Consider the following 21,439-nt stretch of genomic DNA (forward strand, 5'->3'; position numbering starts at 1 on the left):
CAAGAGTTCACCACAAAGAATCCGAGTCAGGCCAGGTCCTGCAGAAGGGCTGCAGTGACTGGGAACACAGTGCTGTCTCGCTACTGCATGTACCCCTGCAGGATGGACCAACGACAGTATTATGTACCTTCCACCCTATGACTGCTCTTAGTTTAGGGGCTAGGGGAAGAAAGTTTTCTAAACTCTTGTTGTTTCTAAAATAGATTGATTTTTATGGGTGTCTCCTACTCCACTAGGCGAAAATAAATGTCTAATGAATATCTACAATTGACAGTGGCTTTCAATATGTCTATGCTTCTTTTGAAAACAAAAATCTGATATTCAAATGTTTTTTGTTTCAGAGTTTATGGTTGAAAGATTAAACACATTCAGATTTTTTTTTTAGAAGAAACTATAAAAATGACCAAAATAGAAAAAAATCACAACAGCTCCAAATGTTCCTAAGTGAATTCCCATAATTCAGAAGCTCTCAGACTAGAATCCAGGTGTAAATCAAAAACCAATAAAGAAATGCATGAACAAAAATACATCCTTAAAGGAACTGATATAATCTCCTATGGAGAAAAGACTTTTCCATTCTTTTTGGTGTTACTTAGCATCCTGGAAAAAAAGGCCTCAGCATAAAATGTAACTAATTTTATGGGCCAGTGAGACTAGGAAGAGGTGCTGGAAAGCAAGTTTCTTCTCAACTGAGATAAGATTAATCATTAAGCCATTTTAAAGTATGCATACAATTCAGCAGCTTTTAGGGCATTCACAGTGTTGTGCAATGATCTTCACTTCCTAATTCCAGCACATTTTCTTTATCTTAATAAGAAAGCTCATGTTAAGTATTAAGCAGTCACGGTCCACTCTGCCTTCCCCCAAGGCCTAGGCAACCACTATTCTATTCCCTAACTCAATGGATTTGCCTGTTCTGGACAGTTCTTGTAAGTGGAATTCTACAACATGTGACCTTCTGAGTCTGATGTCCTTCACTCTGCATAACATTTTCAAGGTTCCTCCATGTAGCATGTATCAGAACCGTATTTCTTTTTATGGCTGCGTACTATTCTATCACATGGCTAGACCACATTTTATCACTTTACCAATTTTCTTGATGGACATTTGGGTTGTTTCCACTTTTTTGTCCATTATGAATAATGCTGCCATGAACATTCATGCACACGTTTTTATTTGAACAACAGTTTTCAGTAGTCTCAGAAGTGGAATTGCTGGGTGTTACATTAATTCTATGTTTAACTTTTTGAGGAACCACCAAACTGTCCTCTATGCTACAAAGACTTTTTAACACCTTAAAGTTCTTCATTTTGTCTGTTATACCTTAGACTTCTACTTGCTAGTAAGGCCCCCAGACACCAATCAGCAAACCCATCCACCAGCCAACACACCACCCCACTCAATCACACTTCATTTACCACTCGTAGAGTAGCCCCCAAATCCTCTACTCCTCTGTGTGCTAATTTACAAGGGCAAACTCTCCATTGCAAGACAAAAACTAATTCTTCCCTAATCTGTGAGGTAACTTTTAGGGAGAACTGTAGCCTAGTGAGAAACAAAACAAAACAGAACAAAACACCCTTGGATTTGAGGCACAAACTAACCCCCCGTCTCTGATCTTAGTTCAGTGACCAACTTTTTCTGTACAACCCTCACTTCCTTTCTCCCCACCAGGCTTCTTGAATGGAAAGTGAAATCTGTTTAAACTATTTCACCCCCTCATTCGTTCTTCAACTCACTGCACCACGCCCACCATGCCTATGAAACTATTCCGATGAAATCACCTTTGCTGTGCAAAAGCTTGTAAGTTTAATTAAGTCCCATTTGTTTATTTTTGCTTTTATTTCTACTGCCTGGGTAGACTGCCCTAGAAGAACATTGCTAAGACTTATATCAGATGATGTTGTGTACTTATACAATGGAATACTACTCAGCTGTAAAAAGAAAAAGAATAGAATAATGCCATTTGCAGCAACATGGATGGACCTAGAGATTGTCATTCTATGTGAAGTAAGCCAGAAAGAGAAAGAAAAATACCATATGATACCACTCATGTGGAATTTTAAAAAAAAGGAGACATAAATGAACTTATTTACAAAACAGAAACAGATTCACAGACATAGAGAACAAATTTATGGTTACCAGTGGAGGAGGAGGGTGGGAAGGGATAAATGGGGAGTTTGAGATTTGCAAATACTAACTACTATATATAAAATAGATAAAAAGTAAATTTCTTCTGTACAGCACAGGGAACTATATTCAATATCTTGTAGTAACCTATAATGAAAAAGAATATGAAAAGGAATATATGTAAGTATATGCATGTCTGAACTATTACGCTGTACACCAGAAATTGACACAACATTGTAAACTGACTATATTTCAATTAAAAAAAATAAAAAATTAAGCACCTGCATGGCATTAACCATTTGTTTATTATGAATCAGGTATGGCCTATTCCAAGCCCTTTATGTCTATTAATTAATTTAAACTTTACAATAACTCCATGAGGTAAAGTATCATTATCTGCCCCATTTTACAGTTCAGAAAACTGAGAAATGAAAGTTAGGTAATGCCCAAGGTCATACAGCTAGTAAGTGGTGGAGCTACAACTGGAACTCAGGCAGGCTGCTTCCATAGTCCATGCGTTTAACTTACACTGGCCCCTGTGCCAATCCAGTGGACTCTTTGCAGCCCTCACATTAACCATGTGTCGCACATGACATTCTCCCAGAAACTTACAAACTTAAAAATGAGAAATACATGTAAATGTGTTTATGCATACATACATATATGTATTTTTATATATGTATATATCTCTAATATGTATACACACACACACACACACACACACACAAGCTTTTACTCCCTTCAAGTGAGATAAAGACCAGCATTTTTGTACCATCATGGTGAGGAATGTGGACCCTGCATCAGTCACAGGTCTCAGTCCAGGCTTCAATCCTTCTTGGTGTATGATTTTGAGTAAATAATTTAATATTTCTAGCACTGTATTCCTCAACTATAAAATGGGGAAACTATAATCTCTAAACTAGAAAACAATAAGATATTTCATGGGGTTCTTGTGAGAATTAAATGAAGTTATGTGAAAACAGCACATAGTAAATACTCGATAAATATTTTCATGGTATGTATGTGCTTGGACAAATCACTTCTTTGAACATCTATTTTCTCATTTTTAAAATGAACTGAATTAAAAATGTCCATTGTTATCCATAAAGTATTGTAGAAATAAGTCCTAAGATTTTAGTAATATTTCTAAGTGGTCTGAATTTAGTCCTTCATTATAAATCTAAACTTAGAATATTTTCCTTTAAGCTTTCACTTCTAATCACTGAACCAAGAGAAAACAAACAACCCAAAACTCATGAACTCAACTGATGTTAATCACTTATTTTTAAGAACCCTTAGGGTAAGCATTTTTCAACTACAAATTAATTTTGGTTCTAGAGAAATAGAGCTTTAAAAGGCTTCTTAAACCAAATGATCATCAGTGAAGAAGGAAAAAGAAAAATGGTTGGGGAAGGGATTTATCAACTTTGAAAAGGGAAATGGTTAGAGATTTATCATGTTTTAAAAGGAGGGGATAAAAAACTTCTGATGTGCAGATACACTTTCTAAAATAAAAGAGAAAGATAAGATACTTTCTGAAGGATGGGAAAAATGTGTTTTGAAACTGCTGTAAATTCTATACGAGGGCATTAGAACTTTTTAACTGTGTGTGTGTGTGTGTGTACGCTGATTTTAGCAAGTGCCCATTGTCTTCTGTTCTAAGAGTTATGGATTAGTTTCTGTAAACTGTTACAGTCAGGGGTTAGAATGGAAGCGTTTATGCTGATCAGCAAGTGAAGACATCTGGACCCTAGTCCTGATTCTGCCACCAATAGCCAAACTACCGTTAACAAGTAGTTATTCTCTGGGCTGCATTTTCCTCATTACAAAAAATAAAAGGGAATCGCTGTATTGCATCAGTGGTCCTTGAACTCTATGATGTGGTAGAGAGTTACATGCATAACACCATGAGCACTCTAATTCCACTGCACACATCAGACACACTTTTACCATGAAAAAAATATCAGTCAGTTTAAGGTGCTTAAAGACGAAACAGAATCGCACCCGTGAGCACTCACGGCCATTAAGAACTCAGCTGACCAAGACCTAGCCTCGCCATCAATTGTCACTGTCTTCTTTGTCCACCCTGTCATCTGCCCCTGCACAAGGCCAGATAGGCAGTAACAGGCAGCACGGACACAGAAAAGACCTGTGGGAGAAGCGCAAACCTGAAAAGAACGATCCACTAGTAATCTTTTTTGCAAACTGGGAAAGCAGTGTCCTTATTGGATTTAGGAGAACACCCTGGCCCAGCTCGTGGGATACCACTGTTTCACAAGACACTTTGAGAATACTGAAGGAATTTCCTTTCCATTCTAAAATTCTATTATTCTTAACTGCCCTTTTCTCAAATTTGTTGTCTTCCTAGGGGGAAAAAAAAGTGCCCCTTACTCTGCAGCCTAGAGAAAGGGCACTTTATCGGGTATCAGCAGGGGCAGAACTGCCCAGAGGGAAGCATCTGCTGCTCCCTCTGCCAGCCTCTCTGTAATCAATTTATGGCCCTTCTTTGAAAAGCAAATTCCTCTCTGCGCTGTTGCCCTCAACTATCTCTCTATTCATGTAAGATTTAAGCAAGAGCGGTAATAAATCTGTTTATGGGGCAGTATGAGAGAATACCTTAATTTTGAATTCCAGCTGGGAGTTAATCGTGTACATCATTTCAGTCCTTTCCATCTTCCGGGCTCCTTCATTGCAGAGTCGAACCAACTGCAAGCACAGAATAATAAGGAGGGTTAAGGGGTGAAGGAGAGAAACCTCACTTTCAAATGCAGATCTCTCGCGGGAAGTAATTAGCCCTTTGGAAGCGCCAGAGACGCATTCCAGACAGTTAGAGAACGCACAGTTGCATACAGTTGAGACACTGTACCCAGTTACAAGTGCTGTCATCAGGATGTAAAGACAGAGGGAAAGAAATGTCTTGAGAATTTTCAGGGACACGCATCCTCTGCACATTATCACACACGCCCTCCACAGACACTAGGCAGGCTCCTCACATGTCCGGGTCTGCGTCCATTCTGTTCCTTTCCTCCTCGCCTCCACCCACAGCAACCTCACCACCCTCAGGGCGAGCTGCAAGTCTCTCCCCACTTCAGACTGGAGCAGCTGAAGGCAGACTACCAACTTCAAAGGCAAACTCTTAGCAGAAGGCTACGTGCAAAGGGTAAGACCAGTAACGGGGATCCCGGGAAGAGGGAAGACTTCTGGTGGAACTTGACGGTCAGTTCTTCAAGGATGGCCAAGCTGAGGGAAATTCAGTTCAATGAGAACTACTGAATTATCTGCAAACAGAATGCATCACAGTCCTTTGATGAGTACCTGTGGTATCATGGTTTATAATAAACAAAATATGTATTTTGTCTTTGTCCATGGTTTCTGGCACATAGCCCCTAAAAACCCTTGCAATTTCCTATACGAGAGCCATCAGGGCACCTTTGGCTATAATTGATTTTGTTACCAGTTCCTAAAATAGCTCCAGGGCATTAAAGTGAAATGGGTATCTTTTGTTATTCATAACAAGCCCCTTTCAACCACATCTGAGTTTATGTTAATGAGATGACTTTTGAAAAGCCGCAAAGGATGGGGCTGGTTGCTAGGGGAATCAACCAAGTGATGAGAGAGAAGGCTGGAACTTAAAGCAGTACCGCCAGACCTCCAGGGAGGGGAGAGGGGCTGGTGATCGACTTGATCACTACTGGCTAGTGATTTAATAAATCATGCCTACGTAATAAAGCCTCCATAAATATTTTTGACCTTTGGATTTGGAGAGCTTCCGGGTTGATGAACAAGAGCACATGCTCGTGCTGGAGGGGCGCATCTCCAACTCCATGTGGACAAACCCTCTGTGTGCTCAGAACCCTTCTGGACCTCACCCTGTCTCTTCATCTGGCTATTCATTCGTATCCTTTAATACCCTTAACTGCTAATCTAGTAAGTAAACTGTTTCCCAGAGTTCTGTGAGCCCCTCTAGCAAATTAATCAAACCCAAGGAGGGAGTCAAGAGAGACTCTGGTTGGGTCAGAAGCTCAGGTAAAAACCTGGACTTGTGATTAGTAACGGAAGTGAAGTTGAGGGACGTAGTCTTGTGGGACTGAGCCCTTAGCCTGTGGGATCTGATGCTACGTCCAGATGGAAAGAGAACTGACCTGAATACACCAAGACACCCAGCTGGTACCGCAGAAATGCTTGGTGTGCGGGAAGCCCCCGCACATCTGGTGACCAGAAGTGTCAGAAGTGAAGTGTTCTGTGGGGAGAGTGCTGAGAGCAGAGGAGACACATGGAGTTTCTCCTTTACACTGTACCTAACACCTACTTAGTTTACTGGCCTAAACCAAACAAACTTCGTATTTCCAAATTCTTATTAACTGAAAAATCTGTAAAAAATGTCCATAGCAAGGATCATTGGCCATAAAGACAAATGTGGTTGTTAAAAACAGAAGTGGGAAATTCTGATTAGACTTATTTCAATATTAAATATTATCTTTAATATTTTTAATATTTATGCTTTATTAGGTAATACATGCCTACTGTGAAAAAATGATGATACATAAGTAAATAAAACAGGCCATTAAAGGCTCTGACCTAATCCTGTTCTGTGGTCGTAACTGGAAGCAGGTTTTCCTTTGCTTATATGAACATATAAACACATATAATGTGTAAAAATTCTTCCTTTTTTTGTAAGTGGATCATTCAGTGCTTGTCTGTGACTCGATTTTTTTTATTTACCACTATTTCCCCTTATAAATATAACATTCACTGGAAAAAAAAGTTTATTTTGCACCTGGTATGTGTCAGGTACTAGGGTTGCTAGCACTTAAGAGATACAGAATCCCTGTCCTCATAAAAGGACGGACACAGTAATTACAGACTGAGATCTTAAGGGAAAACACAACAACAAAACACGGGGAGTCGGGGATGAGACGGGCGGGAGCCAGAGGTCTTTCCCGAGAGGTCACTGAAGCTGAACGCTGAAGGAAAAGAGGGAGTTAGCACCCAAATCAAAGGAATCAAGGGAGAACAGTGGTCCAGGCAGGCCGGGGTGAAAGCACGCAAGTTCTTACGGCCTGTGGATTATACCCTCGGTGCAAAGGGAAGCCACCAGCAGGCTTCAGCAGAGGAGTGATATGGCCCAATTTACGCTATGATCCCATGTGCTCTCCTCAAGGTATTTATTCAGTCCCTCAGTGATGAATCCTTAAACAGCTTTCAACTGCTTAACAGCTATTCCAGGTTTGCAGGGTATACCCGTCTTCAGTTACAGCATATCTTTAGGTCTGAACAGTCTGCAGAGTTCACTGATGCAGGGACTGATGACTCCCCCGATCAAAGCTAGGAGCTGGAAATATCCTGGCTGGGCTTACGGGCAACTTGCACGTAAAATATCCTAAAAAGATTAAGACTGAGCAGAACAAAATCCAATCTGGCAGCCATTGTTCAGGACATTTTTATGATTTCTCTCGAAGAATGTGTTCCTAGTTCCCAAATCTGTGCTCCCAGACTTGGTCTGCTCCCTAAGCTCTACATCCTACTACCTGGAGGGTGTCTCTTCTTGGCTGTCCCACAGCCACCTCAAACTCAGAAAGGGAATGACCAAACCTGCACACCACCTGCATCACCCCCCTCCCTGGCCCCACGTTCTCTCTGTCAGTAACCAATCCCAGCACCACCCACTTCCTTAAGCCAAAAAACCACCAGGTCCTCAGATGTCTCCCTCTCCTTTGTCCCCCACGTCCAAACGGTTCATAAAATCTCCTTAATGTCGCCATCCTGCCATCCATTCACAGTTTGCCCTGCCCCCCTGCACTCAGGCTCAAACCCCTCTCCCCTGATTATTGGTCTCCAAATTCCCTACCATCACTTCTGCCCTACCCTCCGCCGTCCTCCAAAGTAACACTCTCAGTCTTTCTAAGTTCAAATCTGATCATGAAACTCCTCAGCTTAAAATCCTGAAAAAGCCCCTCAAAGCAAGACCACTTAATTGATCCCTAAGCGCTCACTGATTTTATCCGGGGCCTCAGTCCTACCACATTTCTGGCCAAAGCACCACACTCTGTCCTGCCCCTCACAGTTTGCATGTGAGTTTCCATCTGCCTGAACACCCTTCACCCTACTCTGTCCCACGACTCATTATTATCTTCCTGTCTTTCAGGGGACTCATCTTGGGTACGACCTCTCTAAAAAGACTGGAGAGCAGAGATGGTGAGATTTCAAATTTGTAAGCTCAGAACCCAGCTCAGCACCCAGCTCAGCACCTAAGACGCAATGAACATTCAGCAAATGTTTCTGTGTAAACTGCCTTCAGAGATAACTTAACAAGTCAATTAAAAAAAGTGGGGGGTGGGGGAAAATTCCTTTATAGTTATCCCACCTTAAAATGAAAGAGAAAAATGGCATTATCAAGTTTGGGTTAGCATCTTTATTTCCTAAACTTCTAAAAACCAATTCCATGAGCCACCACTCCAGAAGGCATACTGAAAACAAGAAAGTTCCCAAGATGTCTTAAGCAATGAGATCATCAGTGGGCTCTATTTATTGACTATTTTGAAGGGACAAGCAGTAATTTGAATATGTGTGCTCGGGTGTATTTATTAAAATCAGTCTCAATATATTAAAGTTGTGCCTTCCTCCAGCATCTGTCAAAGCTTTATTAAATTTGGCTCACTGATTTTTTGTTTTAGGCCAAATGTACATGGCGGAAAAAAAGAGCTCCATCTCTCTCATGAAGAAATATAAATTTAAACAAAAAGACAGTATTTTCAATCTGTCATATAAAGATTAAAAGAATATTTGACGCTGGGGAGTGTGCAGTCAATAGACACTTAGAAATACTTCTGGTGGTGACAAACCCTGGGGAAACCCTTCTTGAAGGCACTTGGGGGCCTTTAAAACTTCCCTACCTTTTTTTCCCCAATAAACCCACTTCTAGAAACACATCGACAGAAATATCACACAAGCACAACCATTTATGTAAGGCAATATTCCAGGCAGCACTATTTGGAAGAGTAAATGAAATGGGTACCATGTGAATCCATGTTTAAGTGTACACTTACACACCCTGCAAGGACTTGCAATAAAATGAGAATAGTCATTATCTTTAATAAGGTTACTGATACATTTTATTTTCTCTTGTTTAAATTTTTCAATTTTTCTGTAATGGATACTTACTACTTTTTTAAAAAAACGTATTTTTTTCAACCTGAAGTGCATTCTTTCAGAGCACGACTTAGAGAGAAAAATAAAAAATTAATTCCTCTCTTCCACACTCCTCTCCCTTCACCATCGGTAACCATGGTTGAAAGTTTGATGTGTCTGAGTCTGGGACTCTCCCTATGAACCGATGACGTGCACATGAATATAAACACACTTCATTATCTAGATGTCATCACACTGTTCTGCAAATTCATGTTCTTCACTTAACAATACAGACTCGCAGACACAGTAAAACAATCTTATGGTTACCGGAGGAGAAAAGGGGTGAGAAGGGATGAATTTGGGAGTTCAAGATTTGCAAATACTAACCACTGTACATAAAAATAGATTAAAAAAACAAATTTCTTCTGTTTAGCACAGGGAGTTATTATATTATTACAATCTTTCAATAACTTTTAAGGAAAAAGAATAGGAAAACAAACATATGTATGTATATGCATGACTGGGACATTATGCTGTAAACCAGAGACTGACACACTGTAACTGACCACAGTTTAAAAAAAAAATATGTATATATATATATCTTAGAGATCTTTTCATGCTAATACATCTATATCTACCTCTTCGTAAACAGCTGAAGCAATAAGTTACAGGAAAAGATCAGAGAGAACTTGGCGATGAGAAGGAAAGCTTGTAACTTAATACTATCTCCAAATACAAGCAGAATTTTTATGAGGTGAGAGTTAAAGCAGTTATTCTCTTTCCATAGGAGAGTAAACAGAAGAACACAGCAGGGAAGATGTCATTGGCATAAGACACCATCTCTTGTCCACCACTCCTTATAAACCAGACACCACTTTGCACAAGCTGAACTATCAGATTCCCTGGAAATTTCCCTCCCCCTGGGTCCGCCCCAGCATGTGAGCAGAAAATCAGGAAGCAAACACGTTTCAGTTAATAGAAACATCTCTCGTTTTTCACTTGTTTGACTAGGTCAATAAGTTTCCAAAAGTCCCAAATTCAGTAAGTTGTCACCATCATTTCAGCATCACATTTGAGCCATTTCACCGAAATATTATTCACACTATGCAAAGAAATTTCATTAGCATCCTAATTACCAAAAAGGATATTACTCATTTTTTCTAAGAATGAATAATTATCTAGACAGACTTGCCCAAGGGCCTTAAGTGCAGTCTGGTTCTAAAAACTGGGGCCTCAACACACAAAGTTTCACTCCCTAAAATAAATACTAGGAACTCTCAATTTCCTTCATTTCAGATCAAACAAACAAGTGAAATTTTGCATTTTGATTGTGAATCATAAATGCTATATATACACAATCTTTCTGTTACAAATACAGAATCTATAAAACCCCATCTGGAGGGCAGGGTATAGCTCAGTGGTAGAGCATGTGCTTAGCATGAATGAGGTCCCAGGTTCACTCCCCAGTATCTCTATCAAAAAATAAATAAATAAAAATAAATAAACCTAATTACCCCCCCCCCCAAAAAAAACCCATCAGTACATTCACAAATGAAGAAGGTGAATCCCTGAGCTAGCTATTTTGATGAACTCAGTTCCCTGGAACGCTAGGAGACTGGGGAATAATTCTGATATTCACGACCCCTGCTTAAGAGAGAGAAAGAGATGCTGCCCTATGGAGACAAAAAAGTGTCACTGGGACGCACTTCCTCACAGAGGGTCCTTCATAAAGTACGCGTCAAGCTAAGGCAGTTACAGTGCATTTTTGCGGCCTTACCTAAAAGCACCAGTGTCCAATCAAGTGGACCAGGGATGTCTGAAGGGACATAGCATTCTCCTGTCACTGGGACGTGAAATTCTCAAAAAAATTAAGTATCATTGCCAGTCCAACTCAACAACCAACTCCTACTACCTTCCTCCTTTCTCTTCTCTGTGAATTCTTTTCCAGCTTCTCAGAAACAACCAAACAAACTTTGACACACTCTCTTTCATGTCCGAGGCTCAAACTTCTCTCCTAAAGACCCTCCCCTCCCCAAAAGGATTTGGGGTCCTGGAGAAGAGACCCAGAGGCAGTAGGACCTTAGATAACGTCACACCTGTTGGGCTAAGTTTCTTCACTTAGTGTTTCCTAAAGTGAGATATGCAGACTGCTGATGGAGCAGGCGATGCATTTAACGGGTTGACAGATTGCTATGGGTTTGAGTGTTTGTATCCACCCCAAAATACATGTTGAAATCTTAACCCCCAAAGTTGATGGTATTAGGAAGTGGGGACTTCGGGAGGTGCTCAAAGCCGTGAGGATGCAGCCCTCACTAATGGGACTAGTGCTTTACCCTTGCTCCCTTCAGCTGTGTGAGGCTACAAGGGGAAATCTGCAACGTGGCAGGAAGAGGGTGCTCAGCTGACCGTGGTGGCACCTTGATCTTGGACTTCCAGCCTCCAGGACGGTGAGGAATAAATTTCTGTTGTTTATAAGCCACCCCATCTGTGGTGCGGTGTTTGGCTCTAGCAGCCCAAATGAACCAAGATGCAGACAAACTTATTTTTAATATAAAAATGTATGTTAGAAAAATAAACAACTAGCTCATAAAACCCATGACTTTGTATTTATGATTGGCAAGGATGAGGATAAGTAAAATAGTCCATTTAAAGTTGCTTAAAAGAAACAGTACTTTTCACAGTAAAGTGGTACAAAGACATCCCAAACTCAGAGGTGGTAGGTACGCACCTTCGAGATGTTTAGGAAGCGCCTGGTGCGATCATCAGCTTTGCTCCCCTGGGCCTGGCCCTGTCTCCAGTTCCAGTCTCTCCACTGACCTCCTGACCCGGGTATCCTCTAGGGATCTCAGTTACAACACATCCAAAGTGGAGCCATCAGCTTCCCCCTGTGCATCTACTCCAGAGATAAATAAGCGTATCCATCTGGCCACCCAAGCCAGAAACTTTCTGCCTTGAATTCTGTCCACATATATGCCCATCCAGATGATCTCCAGGCCCACCTCCCCAGAGTTGCAGCTTTGCTTCCCTCCATCTTACTATCGCATCAGCGTAGACCACTGGCATCTCTGGCCTGACCAATTATACAGGCCTCGTAACTGCGCCCTAGCCCCACGGCCATCCTCACAGCTTCCACATCACCCCAGGACAAGGTCCACAGCCCCCTAACTCGGCTCCTTAGTGCACTCTCTCCTGGACTGGGCTCTAGTCACGTTAACAACAGTCCAGCTCTCCCAATTCTACCAGCGCGTTTCTGCCTCTGGGTCTCTACGAACACCTGAGACCCTCTTCCCCCCGTCCCGGGCCCACGGCTACTCTTGCTGCAGGTTTCAACTGCAGTTACTATGTCCTTCTCTTTCATGTCACTCACCAACCTTTACTGTAATTCTTATTTAATGTCTGCCTTCCCCTGCACACGGCGCATTCCATGAGGGCTGTAACCACATCCGTCTTATTCATCCCCATATTTTCAGGGGCTGGCACTGCAGTTGATACTTAATAAATATTTGGTGAATGAGAGAATAAATAAACAGCTATTCAGACACCAAAAGAAAATAAGATATCTAAAGGCCCTTAAGCCAAGACTACCTGAAATGGTAAAAATGCCAATTTCATTTGAGTACAGCAAACATTATTTTGTTTTTTCAGCCACCTAAGGAATGGTGTGCAAACAGCTGTGAGAAGCTACCAGTTTTCAGCATCAAACCCGGGTATGTTCTCTTCAGAGGTGTATGAGTGGTTCACAGTTACCTTGCCTACTTCCTTCAAGGCCCTTTTGCAGACTTCATACTTTGGAGAGTCCTTAGGTGTCTTTTGACAGATGGTCTGCAATAAAGTAAAAGAAGAGCAAAGTCAATTGATTTGTTGTACTAAGTAAAATAAAACCAATGCCCAGCCATATACTTTAGCAAGCATAACAACACTGAACACAGTATTACGGATGAGTATAAATATGACATTAAAATCCAATTACAGAATTAGGAAATAGTCTTTTTAAATGAAGGGGTTCCACGTAAATCCAGGAGATGGCTAATTAAGAGGAGAGACTTCACAAGTGGGTAAACTTGGTTTCAAATCCTGTATCTGTTCCTTACTAGCTATGTGACCTCGGGCAAACCACCTACCCCGCCTCTATAAGCGTCAGTTTCCTCATCAGTAAAATTAGGGTAATGCCAACAATGTCACAAGGCTGTTGCAAGGGTTCGATGGTAATGCATGCAAAGTTCTTTATGAGTGCCTGGCATATAGTAGGCCCTCAATGAATGACAAAATTACTTTAATTACCACCATCATCATCATTATTACTAGAGGTTATTATATTTGTAGATGATATGATATGAATAAAAAGATCAAGAAAAATGGCTACTGGGTTTTCTTTTGATATGTTTATAGTGCAGTTTTTCTGATGGTAAAATTGAGTTCAAAGAGGGCCAAATGAAGGTATATCCAATTATAACTTTTTTTAAATTTTTCTTTTTTTTTTTTTTTTTTTGGAGGAAGAGGGAGGTGATTAGGTTTATTTATTTATTCAGCTTTAGAGGAGGTACTGGGGATTGAACCCAGGACCTCATGCATGCTAAGCATGCGCTCTACCACTTGAGATATACCCTCCCCCAATTACGTATAACTTTTGAAACTACACCCACTCAAAGCCAAGAGAACCATTTCAATTGTTAACAATGTTCACCTCCATAGACAAATTTCACTAAATCTCCAAATGAAGTAAAACTGAAGGAGACCATGTTTTAAGTACATTTAGATTCTGCCTGAGTGGCCAGATTCGCACACATGGGAAACAGACTAGGGCAGCAGGCATCAAGCAGAGGTAGAAGGGGCTGGGAACTAGCAAACCACTGGTACCGTAAATGCAGACGAGCACCAGCCTATCGATCCAAAAGTCAGGTGTCAGGATTGTTACGTGTGACAGGAGACTCACAGAGTGTACCATCAGTGAGTTTATACTGATGGTTCTCAAAATTTTTTGACCATGACCCACTGTAAGAAATACATTTACACTGCAACCAGTACACATGCACACAAAAAACGAAACAAGTTTTTAATGAAATACTATTTAACCACATTACGAACTGTGTACATATCATATACCACTCATTCTACACTATTTCACTTTTTTAAAACACAGCTCAGGATTCAAAAATCAATTTCATGGGTATGAAAGGAGTTTGGGAAAATACTCACTCTTGTCTGAGGGCAGGCATCCTGAGTCCACAGTGTCTTTGCACATTTTAATTTTTATGTAAAATTTTGCACATAATGAATTTTCTAGGGAGAATGGCTGCAGCTTGACTCACAAGCTCAGAAAGGTCTCTGACCCCAAAAAGTTGACAGCCCCCTAGGTCATCACAGCATAAACCTCCAACATGGTACACAGACACATACGTGAGATTTTGCGAGTCCTGATCTAGCTAAGCGATTTCCTCAAAACTAAAAAGGGAGAGACTATATAAAAGGCTGAGTGATCATAGCACATACAGAATCAAAGGAAACACAGTGAAAACATGTTCTCAGAAGAAGAAAAAGAAAGAACCGTGAAAATTCAGAACTTTACAAGAAATGCTACATTTAGAAAGCAACCATTTCTTGTAAAAAAAATAGTTAAAGTTTGAATTAGTATTTCCCTATGTGGATGGAAGCTTCACTATTTGTACAAATGTCTTTGAAGTTACACGAAATAAACTTTACAGCCAAAACTTTGCTTTTATAACCTGGCTGCATTCTATTCTTAGACATGATAAAATATCGATTAAAAAAATAAATCAGGGCTAGATTTTCAAAATGGCAAGTTTCCCAGTACTAGGAGAGAAGTTCCTAAATTACAGGTGAGGGACAAGGAAGGGTGTAAAGGTAGTAGACTGAGGTGAACCTGGAGCAGCAGGTGCTGTGAATTCTGAAATGATCACCAAAACTCCCCCAAACCCTACAGCAGAGCCAACCAAGTGACCATGATCACACGATTTTACTCATTTCAAAATTTCACTGTTTCTTTAGAGTATCTCTTCGAATTTATAATGGAAGATGGAAAAAAATTCATTTTGTAAACTTACTCAATCATAATTTTTTGCTGTATTTTTTATCCTATGTTTTGATTTGTAAAAATCAAGTATGTTTAAAATGACATTATATTAACATTATGATCCAATTTTAAAGTAGAACTATGCCAAAATATTTTCACTTGACCAAAAAGACACTCTCTGAGCTACCATATGACCCAACATTTCCATTTCTGAGCATGTATCCAGAAAAGACAAAAACTCTAATTTGAAAAGACATATGCACCCTAATGTTCAGAGAAGCACTATTTAGAATAGCCAAGATATGGAAAAAACCCAAATACCCATCAACAGATGACTACTTTAAGAAGATGTGATATAGATATACAATGAAACATTACTCAGACATAAAAACGAATGAAACACTGCCATTTGCAGCAACATGGATGGACCTAGAGATTATTATACTAAGTGAGGTAAGCCAGACAGAGAAAGACAAATACTATATGATATCACTTAAATGTGGAATCTAAAAAAATTAATACAAATGAATCTATGTACAAAATAGAAACAGACTGACAGACATAGAAAACAAACTTATGGTTACCAAAGGGGAAAGGGAGGCGAGGGAGGGATAAGTTAGGAGTTTGGGATTAATAGATACAAACTACTATACATAAAACAGATAAGCAACAAGGTTTACTGTATAACACAGGGAACAATATCCAATATCTTGTAATAAACTATAATGGAAAAGAATCTGAAAATATACACACACACATATATATAACTGAATCACTTTGCTGTACACCTGAAACTAACACAACATTGTAAATCAACAATACTTCAATTGAAAAAAAAGTCACTCTTTGGCCCACTAGCTGGATGGCAGGGGTTATGTCAGCCGCCCCATCCCTCATGGCGGCCAGTGCAGGTCCAGCCCAGGCAGTGTGCAGCTCTCCTGACCCCCCGCCTGGCTGTCCTCTCAACTGTGTCTCCCACCAGGCAGTCTCTCGTCTTCTCCCAGCCACGTCTCTATTCTAAATCAAATACTCGTTTTCTTCATGAACGTTCTGTAACATAAGAAGGATGCCAGACTTCCTCACTCATTTTGAGCAACGCAAAATAAGGCAAGTGGATGCCTGGTGATGCTGAAGAGGGTCTCCTTCCCGTGTGAAGAGGAAGCACCTCAGCATCTTGGGACATTACAGGAAAAGGATTTTAGTGATCAACCAGAGGAAACTGAGGCCCAAAGAGGCTAAGTTCTTGCCCAAGGTCACACGCATAGTGGCTCAGGCAGAAAAGGAATCCAGGACTCTTGACTTCTACAAGTCAATATTGTTCCCATTTCAAAAAATGTTGAGTAAGTGGCAGAAGTAATCTAACTTCTTTAGAGCGACCACAAAAGCCTAAATTGAAGACAATTTCCAAACATACCAGTGAGACACAAGTAGGGTTTTCTAACCGAACAGCACCTTCTCACTTAATTGGGGGAATTTTATGGAAGAGATATAATTTAAGTGGAATAAGAATAATTTTCTTAATCAGATTTCTGGCAGCACAGCTATCCCCAGAGAAAAGAGACACCAGATCACATCTTACGTCCATCAGCAGGGGAAGGCGGGTCACCCTCTGCATGGGGAGAATGAGAAAAGAGATCATGGGTAAGTTCCTACAGTCTTCATGGGACTCGATTCGGGACAAAACTTCCTTAAAAGATGGGTTGGTGGCTCTGAGGAAAAAGAAAGAAAGAAAAAAACTTCAAAACACTTCCTCTTCAAGTTAAAAAGCAAATAAAAATGTATTATAAAATATTGTGATAAATTCATGTGTTATCAATGATTTTTAAATATATAAACAATGTGAACACACGATGACGTAGGTAGACAAGGACGGCTTGTCCACCTTTTATAGTCAAGACTGAATATAAGACGAGTTTAGGGTACCAATCTGAACAGTAAGATGGAAATGTGTGAGCTAGAAATTTTTAGAAGTAGAAAGTAAACAAATGAAGAAGTAATGGTATCTTAACGGTGAATGTGTATATTATAAATTATTATACAGACTAGATCTCATATCTGATCATCTACAAACATTTCATTAAAAAAGACAGCAAATATGTTTTAAGCCACTTCTCCAGCTCTAGATAATAATCTAAGAAAGAAATGTCAAAATGAATTTACTTACTAGGAGGCTTTTGGACTCTTTCAAAGCTTCTAAGACAGAAAACCTTTTGACCATGTTGGTCAGAACATTCCTCCTCTCCCAGTGACATTAGAACAGTGATAATACTGCCACAATATTTGTATGGAATTGTAAGATACACCGGCACAAAGGATCTCATGTGGAACCACCCATGTAACTTTTAAGGAAGGCTGAGGCGATTCCAGTAAGAATGGAGCCTCAGAAAAGTCCCCAACTTGCCAAATAACAGGCCTAGTATTCGGTAAAGACAGAAGTCAAACTAAGGTCTTCCGACTTTCAGCAGGAGACCTGAGACTGCATCTCTCACCTCACTTCACCCCAAGGGCAAGGTGGAGGTAGAGTCCCCGTGCGACCTGCAAGGAGAAGGTGGGGAGGGGATGGCCCTGGGCTCTGTAATCCCACGATGGGGGGCAGGGGAGGGCCAAGAAGCAGGGTATAGTGGCAACTGTAACTTTAAAAAAAAAAAAAAAAAAAAAAACTTTGAAACTTAGATGGTTTCCTTCAAGGCTGCTAGAAATAAATTAGGAAATACCCAGAATAGCAAATTAAAAGAAAGCACATAAAAATGTTTTCAATTTCACTTTCTCAAATTGAGGAGTTTTAAAGTTTCCTTTCCTGCTGGCTTTGAAAAGATGCTTAGGAAGTTGGGGTGAAAAAAATCAAATTCCAACCCAGCTGCATATTTAAATCACTTAGGTCCCAGGTACCCTCCTCCCCTCAACCCCTCACCCGCAAAGATTCTGATGAAATAGTCTGGGACAGATCCTGGGCATTGTTTGTTTGTTTCGATTCCCTAGAGTTTCCAAAGTGTAGCTGAAATTCACCGCCTTAAACTTAAACTCACATCAACTGCAACAAAGCTCATGAAAACACAACTGCTAATTTCCATGTGAAAGCTCAAATGATGGTATCATTGAGCCAACCGAAATAAAGCCTTTATTTCTTAAGAGTCACATAATGTGCAGCAGTACCTATTCACATTTTTTTTCAATCCTGCAAAACAAAATGAAATTTAGCTCTAATTGAAGGCTTTTCTTTCTTCAAGGCATATATGTAACTTGGATTTTCTAACAGTTACAGAGTAATAACCTGTACATCAGGTGTTCCCATCCTGGGTAGGGAGTTAGAGAAAGTGACCGGTCTGATTCTCCACCTCTCTCCCCCGCAAGGGGTATCGGACAATGTCTGGAGACATTTTTGGTCACCATAACTGGGATGAGGTGGTGCCACCAGCATCTAGTGGGCAGAGGCCAGGGATGCTGTCAAACACGCTACAACGCACAGGGCAGCCCCCGTAATAAAGACTTGTCCAGCCCCAAATCGATACGGCTTCATACGAATCATCTCATCTGGGCTGGGCAGCTGTGGGTTTTCCACCCTGCTTATACTAGATTTTGATGAGGGTGTGGAGAGGGAAGGGGCATAATCAGCCCTTCTCTCCAACTACGGGGCTGTTTCTCCCAGCAGTCCTGAAGTAACGATCGTCAGCCCCGACCCCTCCATGGGGTCTCACGTGTGCATTGAAGCTGACCTGGGGTGCATGCTATGGTCCCTCATGGTGGGGTGAGGGGGGGACGAGAATGTTAACAGCCAGTGAGCCCTCAGACTGAGTTTACAGCAAATGCACAACTGTACTGCAGAACAAATAGCTCCTTGTGATCAACAAGGGCCCCGAAAATAAAACAATATAGATATTACTGAACCACTGTTGACTCTTTTAAGGACAGAGATGGTATATATATCACACTAAAACTCTCAGTAACCTAAAGACAACAACAGGAAAAGGTGTGGAGGGAAATTTAAAGCTTAATTCTGTTTTGTTTTGTAATTAAAGCCTTGAAGAATTAAAAAAAACAAACTGCTTTCCTCTAGAATTTCCCTGCTCACCTCACCCTTCATGACCCCTCAGGGAAATCAGCAATTCCTATAAACAACCGCACAGAGTTGTCGCTGGAGTGGACAAGATCAGAACACGAGAGGAAACTCTGGACCCCAGGCACTAGCTCAGCCTACTCAACTCTCTTGGCCTCAGGCAGACTACTTGATGGCCAGCTAACTGCTTAGAAAACAACCTTCTCAAAGTCCGAGATTTGCAGATATTAACTACTGTATATAAAATAGATAAACAACAAGCTTATTCTGTAAAGCACAGGGAACTATATTCAATATCTTGTAGTAACCTGTAATGAAAAAGAATATGAAAAGGAATATATGTATGTACAGGTATGACTGAAACTTTATGCTGTACACCAGAAATTGACACAACATTGTAAACTGACTGTACTTCAACAAAAAAATAATAACAATAATTATAAGGATTAAGTTTGAAATGATGATCATTCCCCGGTGTCTTGCAGTAATTTAAAAAAAAACAAAAACAACAATAAACTATGATTTCATAATTGCTTTAGAGACAAAATTCTCTACAAACTAGATTTTTCTACTCAAACACCCTTACCCTGAAAGCAATCCTTTCTCCCTGAGAAATAGACCATCAGGAGGCATTTCTAATATAATTTAAGAAATTGATTAATTTCAATCAATGTGATCTAGCTAAAACAAAGTTAGATAATTAAAACTAATATTCAATGTTGCTTACAACAATTTTTGTAATGTCCGCTGTTGGTAGACTTCATTCGTGCAGTATTTCACGTACGGGTCAAATGTGGATGCTGTGTGTTTTTCCACAATGTCACTTATGTCATCTATGAAGATATTATTCTGATGTCTTGCTTCCAACTCTGTGAAGAATCTGAAAATACAAAGAAACGCATTTACACTTTCTTCTGTATGCTCTAATAGACAACAGATTATCCTCATGTAATGATATTAAACAGGGCTTGAAAATATCAACAGTACATAGTACCGACTCAGAAAGATAACAAGAAAAAAACTACAAAGAGTCTAAATTTAAATCTATCATATTAACACCTTATTACTTCATATGGTTGGCTTAAAACATTGATAATCCAGGGCATTTCTGTGCTTTCAGGTATATTTTAGAATGTACAGATTTCACTATTTCTCAAGAATTCCCTAAATACTAGGGAGGGCAGGATTCATGCTTATGTATTTTATTGTATTGAAAAGCATGAGTGCCTACGTAAGTACCTAAAAAACAAGTCTGAAATAAACCTAATTCTATGTGTCCAGTCTCTCAAAAAAAAAAAATCATATTATTTTAAATCTAATACAATGCATGGCATTTAAACGTCTTCATAAATTATTTAGATTGTGTTTTATGGTTGTCAGGGTGTGCTTGTGTGTATGTTGTGCGCACGTACATGTGCATACACACACACGTGAATACCGTGTCCAGTTCAGTAAAAATTAAATAAACAATGAATAATTAATACAATTATGTCCCAAATATTGCACAGGACATCTTGGGCGTCTTGTATTTTATCTGGCAACCCTAGATTGCATCAATTTTAACAGAACATCAGAAGCAGATATCTGAAACAGTGTTCCTGCTTAAAAAGTGGTCGGTCCACAGACCAGTAGCATTGGTACCCTCTAAAAGCATATTAGAACTAATGCCAAATCTCACCACCCACCTCCCGCAGTCTGAACCTGCATTCTATCCTGATCACCTGGCAATCTGAATGTACACCGAACTTTGAGAACGGCCCTAGAATACACTTCCTGACCACGTCTGGAGTGGTAGGAAAATCTATCAGGAGTAACTATCACGCAAGGACTGACACATTTTCTAAAAAAGTGTGATGAAGATGAAACCAACAATACTTTCTAGTGCTGACTTTTGGAATGGCACAAGGGAAGGTTAGTTTTCCATAAGCTTTTCAGCTTTCAGCACATCCCTTCTCCTCACCAGTGTCCATCACACACAATTCAAGGCTAACAGTGAATGAGGCAGTAGAAATTCAGACAGAATGATTAATAGAAAATATGGGCTAACATTTGCTCACATTTATAACAGTTATTTTCAAAGAAAATTCTGGCACTCA

The 21,439-nt window shown here is 40.1% G+C and overlaps 1 protein-coding gene across 3 annotated transcripts in view; it reads right to left on the reverse strand.

The window, feature by feature from the left end:
* The window catches only part of ARHGEF26 (Rho guanine nucleotide exchange factor 26), a 117,960-nt gene that overhangs the window by 32,105 nt on the left and 64,416 nt on the right, over positions 1 to 21,439 (reverse strand). For all 3 annotated transcript variants that reach the window (XM_032485961.1, XM_032485945.1, XM_032485951.1), the window contains 4 exons: positions 20,071 to 20,223; positions 16,869 to 16,998; positions 13,006 to 13,080; positions 4,747 to 4,836 (listed from right to left, as the gene is read on the reverse strand). In XM_032485961.1, coding sequence (XP_032341852.1) covers positions 4,747 to 4,836; positions 13,006 to 13,080; positions 16,869 to 16,998; positions 20,071 to 20,223 — 448 coding nt within the window. The remainder of the gene's footprint in view (positions 1 to 4,746; positions 4,837 to 13,005; positions 13,081 to 16,868; positions 16,999 to 20,070; positions 20,224 to 21,439) is intronic.

Source organism: Camelus ferus, chromosome 1 (genome assembly GCF_009834535.1).
Source record: "Camelus ferus isolate YT-003-E chromosome 1, BCGSAC_Cfer_1.0, whole genome shotgun sequence".
In the NCBI taxonomy this organism is placed as follows: domain Eukaryota; kingdom Metazoa; phylum Chordata; class Mammalia; order Artiodactyla; family Camelidae; genus Camelus; species Camelus ferus.